Source organism: Lepisosteus oculatus, chromosome 11 (genome assembly GCF_040954835.1).
Source record: "Lepisosteus oculatus isolate fLepOcu1 chromosome 11, fLepOcu1.hap2, whole genome shotgun sequence".
NCBI classification, from domain to species: Eukaryota; Metazoa; Chordata; class Actinopteri; order Semionotiformes; family Lepisosteidae; genus Lepisosteus; species Lepisosteus oculatus.
Window position 1 is genome coordinate 24911971 of NC_090706.1, and position 18717 is coordinate 24930687.

General features: G+C 37.7%; 1 protein-coding gene across 2 annotated transcripts; it reads right to left on the reverse strand.

The window, feature by feature from the left end:
* Positions 1-1638: 1638 nt before the first annotated feature.
* Positions 1639-16301, reverse strand: kif3a (kinesin family member 3A). 2 transcript variants are annotated; one of them, XM_006631861.3, is made up of 19 exons: positions 16017-16301; positions 13317-13599; positions 12896-13040; positions 12547-12631; positions 12198-12303; positions 11768-11907; positions 11316-11513; positions 10845-11019; positions 9661-9759; positions 7986-8057; positions 7024-7032; positions 6167-6323; positions 5290-5470; positions 4638-4748; positions 4316-4441; positions 3926-3979; positions 3676-3744; positions 3452-3579; positions 1639-2658 (listed from the first exon to the last, which is right to left on the reverse strand). In XM_006631861.3, the coding sequence occupies exons 1-19, from the start codon at positions 16020-16022 to the stop codon at positions 2610-2612; spliced, it is 2193 nt and encodes a 730-aa protein (XP_006631924.2). In that variant the 5' UTR covers positions 16023-16301; the 3' UTR covers positions 1639-2609. The 2 variants fall into 2 exon arrangements, with proteins under 2 accessions (XP_006631924.2, XP_015205073.2); XM_015349587.2 differs by lacking the exons at positions 7024-7032; positions 7986-8057 and having other exon boundaries at positions 16017-16300.
* Positions 16302-18717: the final 2416 nt, after the last annotated feature.

Consider the following 18717-nt stretch of genomic DNA (forward strand, 5'->3'; position numbering starts at 1 on the left):
ATGCCATCAGAGGAGTTAAGTCCTTTTTTTAGCATTGAATCAAGGTCTCATGGAGACCCCTCTGAATGACAGCATTTGTGGTGAAGAGCAGGACAATATATTGTTGTGTACAATGGGAGTACAAAAAGTGCTCACAGTATCTAAAAAAAGCACTATATAAGTGTAAATAATTCTTATATTTCAAATTCTTTGTGCAATGGTGATCTGGCTACCTCCTTTAAGCCAAAACATCTATAAAGGCTATGTTCTTTGCAATCCCACTGTTCTAAAACACTGAAACTACTCTCCTTCATTATATAAGATCACTTTATTGGCCATATATAATTTCTTGCATAAGGAACTGGTGTTTTCACATACCTCGACTTGCTCTCCATGGGACAGACAGTTAGAGAGGCTTGGGGTCAGAGCCCAGGGTCAGCCATTTATATGGTATCCCTGGAGCAGTTGGGGTTAAGGGCCTTGCTCAGGGGCCCAACAGAGGATTCCTTTGCCGGCTGTGGGTTTCATGATTCTCCTTGTTGATAATGCTAGACTGCGATTCATTGTTCTAGAATGAGGCTCACTTGCTTGCTGTGCTCAGCCACAGGCCAAGTCCATCACCACCGGACATATCTAAATCTCCTGTGAACTGCTCTTTGCTTCCTCTGGCTGTATTAATGGTCAAAGTATTGAAAACTCTTTAAAAGGAGCCATATCACCCTACAACTCATAACACACTAAAGCTAAGAGGGTGTGAGCCTGGTCAGTGCCTGGATGAGAGATCTCCTGAGAAAAACTAAGGTTGCTGCTGGAAGAGGTGCTAGTGCTACCCTTTGGTCTGTATGGGTCCTAATGCCCCAGTATAGTGACAGGAACACTACACTGTAAAAAGGTGCTGTCCTTTGGATGAGATGTGAAACTGAGGTGTTGACTCTATATGGTCATTAAAAATCCCAGGTTGTTTTTAAAAAAAAGTAGGGGTACTACCCTGGTGTTCTGGCCAAATTTCCCATTGATCTTTACCCATCATGGCCTCCTAATAATCCCCATCTATGAATTACCTTCATCACTCTGTTCTCCTTCCCACTGACAGCTGGTGGGTGGTGAGCGTACTGGTGCACTTTGGCACTATCCCCATTGCCTGTAAAGCACTTTGAGTGGAGTGTCCAGAAAAGCTCTACATAAGTGTAAAGAATTATCACATCACGTTAGGAAATGCATCCCTGCCAATATGTAAAAAATGCTTTTCTCTGTAATAATTTGTTGTCCCAAATTCCACCTTGAAGATAAAGTGAAATTCTTTCTAAACCAATGAATATTAGGTCAGAGAGGAAATGCTGGGCATCTATAAAATGTCAAAAATTAATCTTGCTTTTATATATTCGTTAAAATGTTATATATTTATGTTCAGTATTGTGTTCTTTATGTACATTGAGTGTTTCACCATTATATGAAACCTTTCAAAGCACATAAATCATCACATTCAATATTTCCCCTTCACTGTAAAAACTTTGCAAAAAGCACATTTAACAATGTGAAAACCTCATATTTAAGAAAGAGGGCATCTAACGCAAGGTTATGCTGATGTCACGTAATGTTATTGTTTTCTGTTGTGTATAAGATGGCTTCTGAAACTAAAATAAAAGGCTAAGTCCAGGATGATGTTTTGGAACTGTATAAAATAATTTAATAAATTATAGAGCATCCAGGAGGAAATGGTACACAGAAATGTAAACAATGTCAACATATAAAATAAAGTTAGTTTTTTTTAAGACTACAGAAAACCACTGGTAATTACATAAAATAAAAACAAGAAATAACTGTTAGTGTTACAGCTGAAACAAAAGTGTAAAGGGCTCTGCATGCAAGGTTTTTCTTAAAACTATCCCAGAGGATACCTAGTGCATATCACTTACTGTAAAGATTAGAAAAAAGTTTTAACTTCTAGTACATTTAATGCAGATAACTGCAGAAGCACCACCATTCACAAATGCTATAGATTTCTTTTGTCAAGGACAGCACAATTAAAATGATAGTGTATGCTAAATCGTATAAGGAAAATATGAAACAGTTTTATATACAGTATGGCAACAAAGTCCTGCCTCCTGTCAGTTACTCTCCTAGTAAATAAATGTGAAAGTTTATAACAGTATTTCAGGAATTATTCAGAATCAAGTTTTTATTTCTGCAAGTATGTAAAAAGTATTGCCTTTGCAAAATAGTTTATAGCAAATAATTTGATATTTAATGCATCTGCTAATGGGCTCAAAACTACAGTCATAGACATATGCAACGTTAGAGACAAGTGACACTGCCTAATTCAAGTGTATTTAATAGTCACAAGACACCAATATGCACAGATTATATTCTGTTTAGCACAGGGAGCTAATTACTAAATGAGGACAAGCAATACTGCATTATTACTTAAGACAATTCAGATTTGTTTAACTTATTTTAGAAATATTCACTGGTCACCTTAATGGGTAAGATTTTTTTTTTTATTGTCCAACAATGTAACACACCTTTCATTTCTATAGAATACTGTCAAGGTACTTAAAACCATTCACTCTTCCTTTTGAAACATTCTGCATTGTAGTGTTGTGGATTTCATCACGCCATTTCTGCTGCCTTTATTGCAGAAGAGAATCAATTGCAGCTTCAGGTTTTGAAGATCTTTTCCTGGAAAAAAAGAAATGAAAGGTCAACAACCCCTCTTTTAATGAAATGCTCATTATTTCTGACAAACTGCAAGCTTACACTATTTATTGCACCTAGGCAACCGTTTTATTTGGCAGTTGCATCAAGAAAATTTTCGACTGTGAGTAACCTTAACCATGTACTGCATGTGTAACAGGTCTCATAAGGCAAGATAAGACTGTTGTGGTGGTGTTATTTCCAAGCAGTCTCAAAAGCATTCAGATCTCACATGGAGAGAGGCTGGCTTTTTGACAGAACAGATTTGTCAGCTTGCCGGGGTGGTGGAAGGTTCTCCATTGAGAAAATAATTTTCATTTACAAGGATAATCTATTAAATGGGAAGACCCATTTCTATAACAGGGCATTTATCACAGCGGTTTGAGTGAAAAACCTTGTTTAAGGCACACCTGCCCGCAGTCCAGAGGCCTAATCTCTACTCTAATAGTATCATTTCCCAAAATTGTATTAGAATAAAGTTTTTGTTTAAAAAGAACTGCAGAGCCTATTGATATCACATTACAGATAAGAAATATTGAGTAACTCAACTTCTTTGTGTAATTTCACAATCTATCACTCCAAACTTCCCTCCAAAAACAATTAAAAAAATAGATAGTAGATGTTTTCTTTCAAATTTTCCACATAGAAATTGAAAGGTTCTTTTTTTTAATTCAGTGACGGCTGTCACTCAGGATAAAAAACATACGTTTAGAACAATTCCCATTGGGTATAATACCTGGACAACGCCTGGTTTCACATAATTAGTAACCCAATTTACCTCCTGCCAGTCTTAGGGCGTGACCTTCCACTTTTTGAAGTTCTGGGTCTCTCCAGTTTCATCAAAGACTGTCTCAGGCTTTCTTCGGTGTAAGCCAAATACACATGGGACAGGTCAACCTCGAATGGCTGTGTTTAAGAATGAAACGGCAAAGATATTCAGTGTTTGTATAGGTGGGACGTAATCATGCTTTACACAACACGGCATAATCCTGTTTTACTTACATCTTTTTCTTTTTTGTCTGGTAAAGGCGTTTGTTTTCTCATATTATTCCCGGTGTAGGCAACACATTTCTATAACAAAAGCAGCATTTGTGATTACATGGTGGGTTGATACAGACATAGCACATCCTCTTACCAAAACCAGAACCCCCTCTTCCCCTGTAACAGATGTTTACAAGGCACAGACCAATGACATAGGTCAGTCCTTAATCTTTTTATCGTTTGTGGCATAAAAACGCAGAAGTGTACTTACCAATTGCCATTCCCCAATATCCTCATTCCAGTGCACATAGTTTTCAATCATCTCCTAGAAAGGAAAAAGCTGACAATGGATCACATTTATCCACTTGCATCTATTTTAACATGATTTACTTTTAAAGATTCCCTCAATCTGATAATCACATATGCATTTCCCTTCAGTTCTGAACCACAAAAGATACCTCTAATCAGCCAGAATATCACTGATTCAAGTAATTTACATGGTTATACAAGCCTATCCGGGATATTCACGATGAGCAAATCAAATGCAGCAACTAAGCAAAAACTCAACATTGCCTAATAAGAGTAAAATTCATACAGTCTTAAAATGACAAGAAACTTTTCATGTACTGTAAATGAGTACAAAGAGGGCGAGGGAGTTTACCTGATAATCTTGGGGAATGAAGTTGTCAATAATCAGCATCTGCAGACGAAGTTCACGGCTAAGTTGTCTGATATTTTCCAACAGTCCCTCTATTTCCCTTTGGTGCTCCTGCTGTAGGTCAGCCATCTGAAAGAAAAAAGGGACATATATTTACTGATGCTAGAATTGCCTCATTATATAAAACATTGCAGGTGTACACTGGTTCCAGGGTTACTTTTAAAGCACTTTTGCTCAGCAGATGCAAGTGACCATATTTCTGAGTCCTTAGGAAAAAGACAACCTTAAAATAAAATGAACTTATGATTTTTTTTAAGTAGCTTACTTCTGACTTGGCAGCCATCAACATTGTCCAAACTTTCTTCAATTTCTTCGTCTTTCCTTGAGCTTCTTCTTGTAAGCTTGTGTACTTCTCTTCAATATCAAGGCGTTCTTGCTGTTTTGAAGCAGTGGAAATAAAAAAAGACATAATTCCTGTGCCTACTCCAACTGATACAAACTACTCTGATTCAATCAATATTGGCCACTCCTGCAAAAATTAACATACTTCACAGATGTGTTTCCTTAGCACATGTTAGCAAGATGCATATAAACTTGCTGTTAGCAAGATGCATATAAATCTGCTGCTCAAAATGCTTGTTGACATGAACAATTAACATGTCAATATGAATTCACAAGAACATGCACAGGTCGGAAATGCTTTGTTATAAAATGTAGACAAAGCATTAACGTAATTTCAGAATGCTTCTTTTTTGGTTTAGAGATTTATGAATTTGGGATTCTTCTGCCATACCAAATGCTGCTGGTTGAGTCACTCAGGAGCACAGTGATTTCATATATAAATAAAAGGAGCTGAACTGTTTATATGTAATTACCGTTCTGAATTATGATAAGCTTTGGGCCTTATACAACACAAGTAAAGGAGCAGTCCCCAGAGTCGAGCCAGTTGAGCCTGGCCACCACTTTTTCCCCATCACCTCTTTTTCCTCCAGCTCTCTGCGCAGCTGCTCAGCTCTTTTCCGTCTCTCTTCCAGTTCATTGTTGGACTCTTCCAGCAGCTTTTCCTGTTCTTCTGCTTTAGCCAGAAGATCTACTCCCCCAACTATCACCTTCTTCTCCAGAGCAGAAAGCTTCTCCAATAGGAGGTGATGCTCTTGCCTTTAATAGGAAACAGCAAAAGTAAAGATGTGAGGCAACTAATTCTACACACAACCATGCATGCCACGTGGTTAACTGATACATTTAAGCCTTAATCTGATCAAGACTTCACAGTCATAAAGCAATTACTCTGTTTCAAAGCTGAAGTTCTTCAAGTGAGTTTATCTTTTTGGCAAATGTAAAAAAATATGATCTGAAGCTATGAGGTGACGTTTAGGCCATTATTCAAACTCTCATACACTCACACAAATTGCTCTCATATACACAGAAAACGGTCTCACATCCACTAGTTTTACTGGGCACATACACATAAAACCCATTCACATTCACTAGTTTTGCCTCTCACGTTCACATTGCGAAGGTGTGTTTTAGGTGTATGTACGAGATAAAACTAGTGAATGCGAGAGCTTTTTGTGTATGTGAGAGCAATTTGTGTGTATGTGAGAGGTAAAGTTTGAATAATGGCCTAAACAGCACCTCATAGTAATTGCACATTATGTATATTATAGAGATAAATCTTTCCATTACTGTAGAAAATACAACAAGAGTAGGTGAAGGAATGTGACTGCTCTGGCTTTTAAAGCACTGATCTTATGCTAGTTAACTTAATGCCTAGGTATAAACAGGGTGTTCCTCACACAAATCTTCTGTGCACAACGCTCTAGCAAGGACCAAGATGCAAAAATCAACCCTTACTGGGCTTTCAATAGGTCTTTTTCTCTTTTCTCCAGCTCGGCTCTGGCCTTGTTCCTCTCTTCCTCCTCCATGTCCAGTTTGGCTTCAAGAGCCTTTTTTTCCTCCTCAATCTTGGCTTGCATCTCTACCATCTTATCAGGAGAGACCTTCTTTTTTCCTGAAAGCAAACCAAGACTTGAATAATGGAAAATGTTCATTTGAGTGGCCTGGAATCAACAGAAGATATTATCAACAGCAGCTTAAAATTATTTTAAATCCCAAGGCCAGTGGAGGACAAAAAAAACAAATTAAATAACGTAGGTGTTCTGCCAGGATAATTAAGACAGGATTAATTACTTTTCTGCAAATGTTCAACCCTCCAAATTTGTTTTGCACCATTTTTCATTTATGCTGACATTGCCCTATTATGTTGCCTATTAAGACATCAAATAATTTAGGTATGGAAATGCATTCTAAACCAAATATGCATCTATCAAATAAGTACGGTACAAATGATAAAGATTAGGCAAGTTTTAAAAAACAAGTCAAGCTATACAGTAAATGTCACCACAATCTCTGCACCAGATAAGAAATACCAGTTTCTGTTCCAGTTCCTGGAAATTTCTAATTCTCTAAGTTAGATATTTTTCGTAAGATATTGGCATCTTTTAACTTAATTAAATCCAAACACACTTCACTGTAAGAAATGAAAAGGCTACATTCTGGATTGAAAACATAAATGAAGAATCTGTGTACAAACACAAGACGTAAACACTCATTCACTACTAACCATTTGGACATCTAGGACCACTACTACTAACTGACATAAGTTTAAATACTATTAGAATAATGGGGTAAAAAAAGTTTATGAAACCAACCTGTTTGGTCTTGCATTAAGAAGTAGAAATTAGCAAGTCAGAGAGGCAGCATTTGCATCAAGAAAGAAGAAAGAAGAAACAACATTACTTGTTGAATTCAAAAGCCAAGATAATTTCAAAAGCTGCATGTTTGAAGCGCGAAAAGGGGGAAAACATAAGCATGAACCAGAAACCAAATGAGAGACAATGAAATGGCCCATTCAAAATGATGCAGCAGTTTGTTAAATAAGGAGTTAAACAGACCTTTTGTATTAAGTTTCTCGAACTACTCATATTCAAAAAGTCAACAAGAGGCCTAAACTTGAAATATAAGAAATCACTTTTTTTTTTAATAGAGGGATGTTCGACATGGAGGAATAAATAAATTACAAAGCACAATTACACTCTAGTATACTACAGATGCTACACAACTGTGCAGTGTTCCAGACGTTTCCACAGAAAATGAAAAGATGGTTGGTGAAAAACAATGTCTGAGGACAGAGACATTTTTTACTTTCATTTCGTAAAAGAAGACTGCTTAGCCTTCACGTTATGACATGCTATTAAGAAATGTATGTTCCATACCAGATGAAATTACACTGGTAACAGTTTTGCATCATATTCAAACTGCAGAAATTAATTTCCCTTCTTTCAATGGAGATAATTGACTAAATTTAAAAAACTTTTCTTGTCTCTCCTGTTGATCAAATACTGTAAAAAAGTTGAGAAATTAAACATTTACAATGACTTAAATGAAGAACATACTGTACATTACACACGCATGACAGGTGCATGCATTAAATGCGATGAAGAAGGAAAAATGCATGCAATTTGATTCTTCTTTTCAGCTGTTGTTTCATCTTGTTTTTAGGGAGCAAAATAAGACGGGAAGAGCCTCTGTTTTAAAAGATGACCAAAGCAGAAAGGGGTGGGTAGGGGGACTAAAGAGGAGGTGGGTGTCTTTTGAAACAGCTCCCACTCACTAGTATGGGATTTCTGCAGAGAGTTCTGTATAACAGAACAGGCGGAGTCTGAGCTACTGCTGCTGCTACTGCCTGCAAAAGAGAGAGACAAGCTCCACAGCAAACCCAAGACAGGACAGGGCAAAAAGCAGAATGATGGGTAGACCCCAGAAAGTCTGGAACAGTGCTCATCATTTAGCTCTGGAAAATGACACTCTCCACCTACCCACAGGGCAGGCTCCAGCTGAAGCAATTTGTGTACAATGCCACATGTGGTTCCTTCTTGGCGTTTTTCCATCAGTTACATTTCCTAACTCATACACCCCATTTCATCTCAAGACAACCTCTATGTGCCAAACTCTTTTCTAGGGGAAATTGGCTTCTGAAATAGCGAGGTCCAGCATCACAACACTCATATTGGCTACACCTTACCTCGCAGGTGACCTACAGTAACATAGGAATCCTGACCTAGGGCAAAGTTAGACAAGTAAAAGCAGCCCTAAGACTTCCTGGTGCAGTGCATCAGATAGGCTTCAACTGATTTTTTTTCCCTAATTATGACCAATACTGTATTTTAATAATTGGAATAATTTAGACCATGCATTCAACATTAAAGTAAATCTATAATCAGTTACCAAACACAGTGATTGACATCAAATGATATGCCCTAAAAGTATACTGTACTTCATTACTCTCAAAATATTGCATTTCAGGTATACCTATTTCATATTCAAAGAGTTTTATTTTTGAGGACATGCTTTTTCGCAAATATCTTGACAAATGATTTGTATTGGCTGAAGGCATGATCATGCTTTTTTAAATACAGTACATAGTAACATTTTAAGGAGAACAACAACTTTGGAAAAACACATACAAATACAAGATAGCTTTTAAGAAAAGCATAAAAAAGCTTGTGTTCAATCAAATTATCAACAGCTACTTTGCAAAACAATGTTGATAACTGGGGTTGCATCTAATCTGCCTATATATTACATTATTGTGGTTATTATGAGACTTATTTTACAACAAAATAGTTTTTTTTTAAGTCAGTGACAATTTAAGAGCAAATGTTTTAATAAAGCCTAAGTTGAAAGAATTCCTTTCTATATAAACCACTCTGGAAGTTAAAAGTATTCTTAAACAATAAAATGGCTAGGACAAGTAAGCCTTTTACGAAGACAAGGTTTTAATTAGGTACGGTGGTCTTTTACGGTCCTAAATGTACTGCAACAGGCTTGTTCCACAATATTTTGGACAGTGAAACAATCTGCCTTTAATTCAGCACACTAAGTGGTTCTCGGATTAAAATATTTAGCCATCTTAAAATTGTACCCGGAGGTACCGCAAAAGATGAAATTCTAACCCTCCAAGCGCAAACCTGATAAGGAACATACAAAATAAAAATGACAGAGTTGACAAAAATATCTGTAAGGCAGATGTTGCGATATCCTAAAAATCAACTGCCTGAACACAAAGGAAATGATAAACCGCTGCATTGTTGAAGCGGCCTGTGTTCCAGTCCCTTCTCTTTTCAGCAAAATCTCTGGGTTATCTACTATGCAAATTACATTACAGAAAATGCTATGCAAGGAATTAGAAACACCCACGTTTAACTATGTAATAGAACCATGTAAACATGCATCGGCACCAACATTCAGTGACTTTGGGAAGGCAGAGTGTTCCCTTGCATACATACCTCTCCGCTTCCTTCTTTTCTCTCCCCCCTCCCCTACTTCTCCGTCTTCATCTTCCATTTCGTCTGACCCGCTGCCTTCAGAACCGGAAATCTCTTCCCCTGGATGATGAGAAACATACTCTAAAAATTCACACACTTATGCATTATTTACTTCTCACAGTTCTAGAATGTTCCCCCTCGAAAACCCGGGCGAAAGAAAGGAACAACTGCAGCTGTGTAGCATTTCAGAAAGCACTTCACAGATGGGAAGAGACCGGCTTCATCCACCACTGATGTGGGGCATCACTCTGGGTGAGGCAAAGAAGGGATTATGCAGCAGCTCAGGTGAAAGAGTGAGGAGGGATGGATGGTAACACATTTTTCAAAGTACAGTATATCTTTGGATTGTGAGAGGGAGCCCATGCGAACACAGGGAGAATATACAGACTCCCCTTAGATATCACCCCAGGTCCAGAATTAAACTCAGGACCCCAGCACTATGCTAATCACTGTGTCACCCAATTACTTTACCCAATTAATTAATTTGTGTGTGTAAGCCCAAAGAGGAATTCACACAGGATGCCACAGGTAACACCTGTACACTTTTCTGAACAGTGCAGTGGGATCTTCAATGACAAAGTAGTCAGAGCCTCGATTTAAAAGACTCAAAGGACTTCACCTCCTCCAGCAGTGTCCCCCCCATCACCATACCCGGGTATCGGTTTTGGAAATCGTGGTCCAGCTGCAGTGGAAGAATTCACCACTTACAGCAGCAACCTCTTCAAGGCCTCCAATCCCATTATTGACCAAGTCAACGTTGCTTAGTTTCTGAGATTTAAAGAGATCAGTCTACAAGGTGGCAACAGTAAACTGAAACCTTTCCAGGAATGCCTCATAAGCAAAAGCATAAGTACTGAAAAGACTTAAGATGAACCACTTTGAAATCTTCAGTTTTTTACTATTTATATGGTTAGTTACTACATTAGTATATTCCTTCAAGAAAAATATATATCTTTAACCTTATAACTTGGTAAATCTTCAACAATGTGATTTCCAAGACATTAAATGTAGCTTTTAATGGCTCTAGGCTGCCATCTAGCTACTGCACACCTTTAATGTTAAGGTATTATATATGTAATGAAGCTTGGACTCTACAATAAACTGCAGCCTTGCACATTTATTGAACAGTACTTTAAATTCCATACCTTCTTCCAGTTTTTTCTTGAGGTCTTCAATCTCTTTTTGGAACTGGCGCAACAAGGCATCCTTAGGATCCTCATTGATTCTGGCTTTATTCTTGATGTTCTTGGCACGGTTAGCATATCGAAGAGTGCTGATGGTCTCATCATAATTATAGTCAGCTGGTCCAATGTTTGCACACTGCAAAGTGAGGCAGGGAAAAAGCATAGTAAAATAACTTGAGGAAATTAAGAGAACATTAAAAAAAGCAAACTAAGGATGCACAGTTTTGCAATTGTTAAAACTGTCAAATATGGATTTATTTCTCCATTTCTCTAATTGGTAATTGTTTTACGATTTTTTTCCATGGGACTGTAAAATGATGAACTGGTTCCAGTTCATTTCTGAGCATGAGAAAAGAAACTAAAGTTCTGTACAACATAAAGGGTCCATGAAATACCTGAGCCCACTCACAAAAAGACACCCTGTTCTATTACCATCATGGTCTTTGAGTTTCCACCCAGAGAGTCTTGAAGCAGACGGGTGAGTTTCGAGTTCCTGTAGGGCACATGGGTACTCTTGCCATCCACTAATGCAGAGATAACATTGCCCAGAGTGGAAAGGGACAGGTTGATTTTTGTGGCCTCTTTTAGGCGCTGCCCTGTAGCTCCAGTTTTTCCTTGTCTCTCTGACCCCTAGGATGAAAACATGAGAGCTTTTTACAAGAAAGAAAAATCACTTTCACTTTGCTTATAATATTAAGTCATACAAGTTACTCCTGAGTTACATGCACATGTATGAACATTCATTGATTTAACACATGTAAATTTACTTAAATGACAGGACTTGAGCTGCAGCAAAATGTGCCCCGACACTATTTTTGTATGTTTCCAATACATTCTTTTTTAAGTGGTTGGGGGTTTCGGATGGTGACTGGTTCTGTACTCACAGCGAGATCCACAAGGTGTAGCTTTCCCATCCTCACATGTTGGTTTCCATCAATTCCCTTCTCACTGCACTCAATTGTGATTGTAAAAATGGCATGGGAACGAGAGCTGTGCTCGTTCATATTGGTGGCTCCAACAGAACCTGAACAGAGGAGTTTTGAAATGGTCACTTATGAAATGCCGTTCCATTCAGCGAGTTGGACCTGCTACCTTGTCAACACTCATTTTAATTTAATGTTGCCAAAATAAACAGTTTTGATCAGAGTTCACAGAATACCCGTTATTTTCATTTTAACTATTGTTCAGAATAAACCAAAACATTCACAGCGGTTTACTAAGTGTTACACTAAGTGGCCCACCTAGTCTGTCATGTCTTCGGAAACAATAACAATATTGTGATTTAATAAAACATAAAGAAATGGAAATCCTTACGGTTCTTATGTCCTAGTGTCATAATCCTGTCCATATCATCCGCGTTGTTTACTACATATCCAGACAAATCCTTAATGTACACCCCAACATCTGGCCTCTCCTTGACCTGAGCAACAAACAAACAAACAAACAAACAAACAAACAAACAAACAAACAAACAAACAAACAAACAAACAAACAAACAAACAAACAAACAAACAAACAAACAAACAAACAAACAATGTAATGACAGCAACAAAAATTAAGCCACATCTCACTGTCAAAAATAGCAATTTCATTTTTTAATTGACTTAGTATCTGAATATGACACTTGACAAATTTTTACTCTAAAAATAACATCTCAACGCACCTCCAGTCTCTGATTCTGATCTTTTCCTAGCAGGTCTTTCACTTCTTCATTGTAAATTTCCAGATAGGATACTCTAACCAGGAACCTGAAGAGGAAATAAAAATATTTTTTTCGTTTGCCTTTTGTTCTCAGGGCAATGGAGAATTGCTCAAACACTCTCCACGTCTGTGTTATTGCCACACTCCCTTTCCCACTTAAGCAAAATAAACATCCTACTGGCAAGCAGAAACAGCGGTTACAAAAAACATAAAATAAAATTAGTGCTTATAAAAAAGGATGCATCACTCCTACCAACTTTGCCTTGTGAAATCTGAAACGTTTGAGAAAGTGAACTGTTCAGGCTTCCCACCTAGTGTCACCTTCTGCTTTGGCAATGTGGCCAAAAACATGGGCGAAAGAATTTGGTATGATTCCTCTGAGCTCAGGCACTGCTCTCACACCTTCCATCGTGAAGGTCTTTCCAGTTCCAGTCTGCCCATAGGCAAATATTGTACCTAAAAATAAGAAGCTTTAATCAGAAATCGAAAACAACATCCAAAGCTCTCCCTTACATATTCCCAAACCAGCAAAAACGGTACAATACATCCCACCTCAAATTCTACTTCCAAATTTGTCTTAGAAAATCCAAATGCAAAAAACAAATCAAACCTGAATTTACTTTATTTTGCACTCCTTTATCAATAAGTCATAAAGAGCCCCACAAGGCCTACAAACCCTCTTACATTCATGATGCTCTTTAAAGTCACCGTTGTGCTCCAAAGGCAACTCACCATTGTATCCTTCTAACACTGAATCGACTATGGGCCGAGCGGTTAAGTTATACACGTCAAGCTGCTTGCTTTCAGGTCCAAACACGGTGTCAAAAGTGAAGGTTTTGGGAGGTTCGTTGGGAGAATCGATTTTATTGACAGTTATGGTCCCACGGATCTCGTCCACGGTGACAGCCTGCTTGTGACCCATCATTCTCTCTTTCTGGTTGATTGGTCGACATCGCACCACCACCTTGACATTATCACTGACCTCCGATTTCTCAGGTCTGTCCAGCTTGTTACTCTGTAGAAATAAGAGAATGTTAAGTGGACAGGTGCTATACATGCCTCTCCTATTTAATCCCAATATTGGGAAACGACATAAGTATGTAAATACCTTCAAGAACTCATGAACTTATAATCAGCAGCTATATTACCTTGCAGCTCAAATGGGAAACCCACTGAAGCTAAGCAGGTGTGAGCCTGGCCTATATATAGGGTTGCTGCTAAGGAGGTGTTAGTGGGACCAGTAGAGAGTTCACCCTGCAGGCTGTGCGAGTCCTAATGTCCCAGTATAGTAATGGGAAGATTACACTGTAAAAAAGCACCATCTTTCAGATGAGATGTAAAAATGAGGTCCTGATTCTCTGTAGTCATTAAAAATCTCAGGGGATCTCTCTAAAAGAGTAGTGGTGTCATCCTGGAGCCTCGGCTAAATTTAACCCTCGCTTTTATCCATAATGGCTGCCTAATAATCCCCATCTATTCATCACTATGTTCACCTCCTGGTGCTAGCTGGTGTATGTGGTGAGCATACTGGAACACTATGACTGCCGTCGCATGATCCAGGTGGGGCTGCACATTGGTGGTGGTGGAGGGGAGTCCCCATTACCTGTAAAGCGCTTTGAGTGAAGTGTCCAGAAAAGCACTATATATGTGTAAGTATTATTATTTATTATGTTACCCATTCATTACCAAAAGTCACAAATTCTGGTAAAGGTTGCGACAAGCCAAAGCCTATCACAGAATCAGGGGGTGTGAGGGGGACGAAGAGCTCACAGACTGCTCTCTCCCTCTGGACTCCACACTCTTACTGTAGGGCCACAAAGAAAGTTACAGTTTAGAAGCCCAGAACTAGTCCTTGGGTAAAGACAGGAAACCAGTGCCCCCTGGTGACAGTCCAAGAGCACACCACAATCCAGATTTCCGAGGGAGGAATCAACTTTAGAACTTAACCTGGAAGCAGCAGCATTAACTACTACTAGGCAGTCCTTTATTATATTATGCCCAACCCCTAATAAATACAACATCCAAGCACAAGGTCACGAGTGTTGTACCAGGACATAGTCATGGTCTCTCATAGTCATCATCAATGTTCACAGAATACTACGCTACATGACAGAAAAAGTGTCTCCACATCCATGAGCTCTGTAAGTATACGCAAAAAAAGACAGGGACAACCCCACAATGTAACTGAAGCAACTTCAAAATTAAATTCTATTTGATAAATCAACAGGAATTTTAACTGAGCCTCACCTTCGTTTATCTACTTATCCCCTTCGTGTGAGTATAGTATGCGTGTTCGTGGGTGGGGGGCATTGTGTACTATAAATTGTTTTACTGTATATTTTTAATTTTTTTAAGCCTTTGATAGCTACACCTTAAAAATATGGTGAAAGATCATTCGCCTTCACGTTGTAAACGGGTGTTCCAATGCTTCATTAAAAACAGCATGTACATGTACTAAATTAAACGGTAATTACAAGCAGGACAAATGAATTCTGCCAGTGGCCTCTAAGAACTAACTATACTATATTATAAAATAATAATTTTACCTTCCTTGAGAAGAAAAGGCTAATGCACCTTAAAACCTTGATGAAATTTGCTATTCTAGTGTGAAAGCTTGCACTGAATTTTAAAATAGTTGCCTGACGCCCTGTTCTGGTGATGCTGTCATTCTGCAATGATAAGGGCAGAATGAGTGTGTGCAGTGAAGCCTGTATCCACATTTTCAATAATATTCACTACAACAGGGAGAAATATGGAGATGGGCCTAGTAGTAATGTATCTGGTGATGTCTCTGCCCAGCATCGCACTGCTGTAAACTGAACTGTCTCCATCCTGTCGCCAAGGTTATTGTACCAACCAGTTTATAATAATTGCTTCAAACAGAAATTTCACCGAGGCATAAAACAAATAAGCTAGTTTCCGTATATGGAAAGAGATTAAACCTGATTAAAACAGACGATGCAGACTTTGCGTTTTTAATTTGCATGGGTTGTTTACAAAAACGCAGGAAGCAGTATAACCTACTATGATTATATAACAACAATATCACACAAATCACAGACGGTATGAACAATACTCTACATTTTAAGCATTAAATTAACTAAACAGACGCACTGACATGAATTAGATTATTTTAAGAGAACTGGTATTTGTAGCCGGTGGAGTGGAGAATCGTAAAAATGTCTTCAATCGGGAAGAACGGTGTTTATTCCTATAAATACGTAAAGAAGCGTGGACATACAGTACTTTTCTTGCACATTTTCGCCACCCAGTTCGTGCATAAAGCCGACTGTCCCAAGATATCTCTCCGCTAACAAACCAGCCTGCCATAGCAACACGGCAATTCCATAGAGAAAGGGAGGTACCACGGCTAAACTGACTTATATCATGTACACAGAAACTGATTTCGATCACAAGAAAGAGATTCCCTACCGGCATTTTCTCAAAATACGAGAATTGTCTCCAGGCAGACGATAGGATGTTCTTGCATTCGTCGTTAAAACGAAACAGGCCTAAGTACCGATCTGATTTTTTAAAAATTAAAAACACCGAAGGCAGAGTCACAGCGCTCACTTAGGTGATAGGCATTTTTTTTCTCCTCACGGAATTACTGAGCATGTGCAGTTTCCCTTTTCCAACTGTTGTAGGGAATAGGAAGGACTGACATAAAAATTGTCCATTTGGAAGTAGAAATCTCCCCAAGCCAACCAATCAACTTCATTTAAAGGTAAATCTTTTGTCGATGATGTCATGTGAATGAAAGACTGTTTAACCAATAATAATACAGAGACGAACAAAATTACCCAATCGAAGTGGACAGAGGGAAGGACTAACAAAAAAAAATGCAATGAAAATATTACCTTAAGGTCATCGAATTTATTATATTATGCAGCAAAACCAGTGATTACTCTTTTCATTATGGAATTAACTGCTATTTCTTCTTCAAATACTGTTAAACTAATCATAAATATTTGTTGTTAATATATGTGTTAATATTGAGTAATAAATACTAGCAAATAATAATAATAGTAATTTAATTAGCCGCTTACCTCTGTTTTATGCGTATACAGTACTGTAGTTAAAATGTCTGAGACGTGTACAGCTGTTGTAAAGCCAGCAGATGGCACCGTTGTGCGACAAGAATCCTCTGTTGGAAGAAAGGAAATAAGATGCAAAATGTACCAAAACAATAATAATAATAAATTACATCAGCTCTCGAGGAAACTTTAACGGCATGTTTCTGTTTTTTTAATTACTGGAGCAGCTTGAGTGAGAAATCTAGAAGAGTTCTGACACAAACAAGATTTTCCATAGGCCATACTTTTTTCTAACTGCTTTATTATTATGTGATTTCAATAACATATTTCGAGATAGGATGCTTTTAAATAGTTAGACAATAGTTAGGCATATAAAAATATATAGGCATATGACTTTAAACACATAACCAGTTACAATTACTTAAAAATAAAATTAGTTTACTATATATTTAAAGACTTTGGTGTTGTAAGGAACAATACAAATTGGTGAAAAAATGAAAAACAACAAAATGTAAACATTATTTCACCTTTAGATTGTGCATTGTATTTAAAACAAATGGCCTTGCTTAAGTGCCCACCCTGCAAATGGTAAAGAACTGTCAAACGTTTTGCATAAAATAAAACAAGGATTTCACACATATAACAAAAGCAATGTGAGTATTGTGCAAGACAATGACAAATAATGTGGCACAAAACAGTAGAAACAACAAGAAAAAAAAACATCGTACCTCACACATGATAAAATTATAACGAGATATGGTTGGTATGCTTTATAAGCAAGTTCCTCATGTGGCTGATAATCATGAACCTTTTGGTGATTTCATTTGATCTGGGTTAGCTCCATTTAAAGACTGCTCTAATTGAGCTCTGGGACACTGACATTTTGTCAGCTTTTCTGGGCTTGTGGCTGAGGTTTGATGGTAAATTTGAAATTTTGCCCCGGGCTGTCTGCAGGGCCAAGGCCGTAAAAGTGATAGCAGCATCTGCTGTGGGAGACCCGCAGGTCCTGTGTATACTGCTGTTCTCTTTCCTCTGGCAGCTTCAAAGCCAGTTTGCAGTAAACATTATCCAGACTAGTCCACAGCAAACTATTATGTGCAGAATTGCTGTGGTCAGCTCCTGCTCTCAAAAGTGCACACTCAGAGCTCCTTCCTCAATTTAAGGTACTGCTTCTGTATTTCAATGCAGTAATAAACATGAAACAATTTACTACAGGGAAAAAAGTAAAACCCTGATATTTCAAAACAGTTTTTTTTTCCAAGTTTTTCTTTTAAGCTCTATTGTAAAATATTGGACTGTGAATACATGTTCTTTTAACATTTACTTTTATTTAATTTGAGTCCATATGGCCAGATTACGATAATTCATTTAATAATTTTTAATAAACGTTTTCCTAAAAATGAAAAAAAATTCCCCCAAAACTGACTACACTACAATATATGTATTTCTGAGTCAATTTCTGTTTTCTTAGGGACCTTCTAAATCTATAGATATAATAAATAATGCATATTTTGTATAACATTCAAGTTGAGCAAGTGGTATCTTCAGCAAGTATGCAGAAGCTAACTGTCCATTTACTGTATGCCTTTAGCTTTGTTTCTTGATCATGTTTTGGGTTCAGGGTTGGGTAATAAAAAATCAGACCTCTGATATATTTACTCTGTGCTGTTCATGTTCCATAGAAGTACTAACCTATTGCTGTTGCTTCATCAAAATAAAAATACCCAAGCAGTTCTTAATTGTGGTGTGATGTATAGGTAAATCTATTAATGAGATTCATACTCCATAATAGATAGTAAATCCCATCTTAAAACAGGTAAAGTTTCATGAGGCTGCCAGTTTCCTTCCTTAGCATCTAATGCTGATTTAGTCATGATTTTTTCAGAATTAAACAAACATTTCAAAAGCATTGTTTTGGAGTGATACAGGTGACTAGTGTGACCTTTGCAAAGCCATTTCTTCATAAAAATGCAGTTGGCACCATGTCTTATTATCTGACACTAAAGAAACAAACTGTGGTTAATAAACAGTAATTGGGTGAATGGAGAATCAAGTACACATGTGCCATGATCTTCTTTCACGTTGACTACATCTTA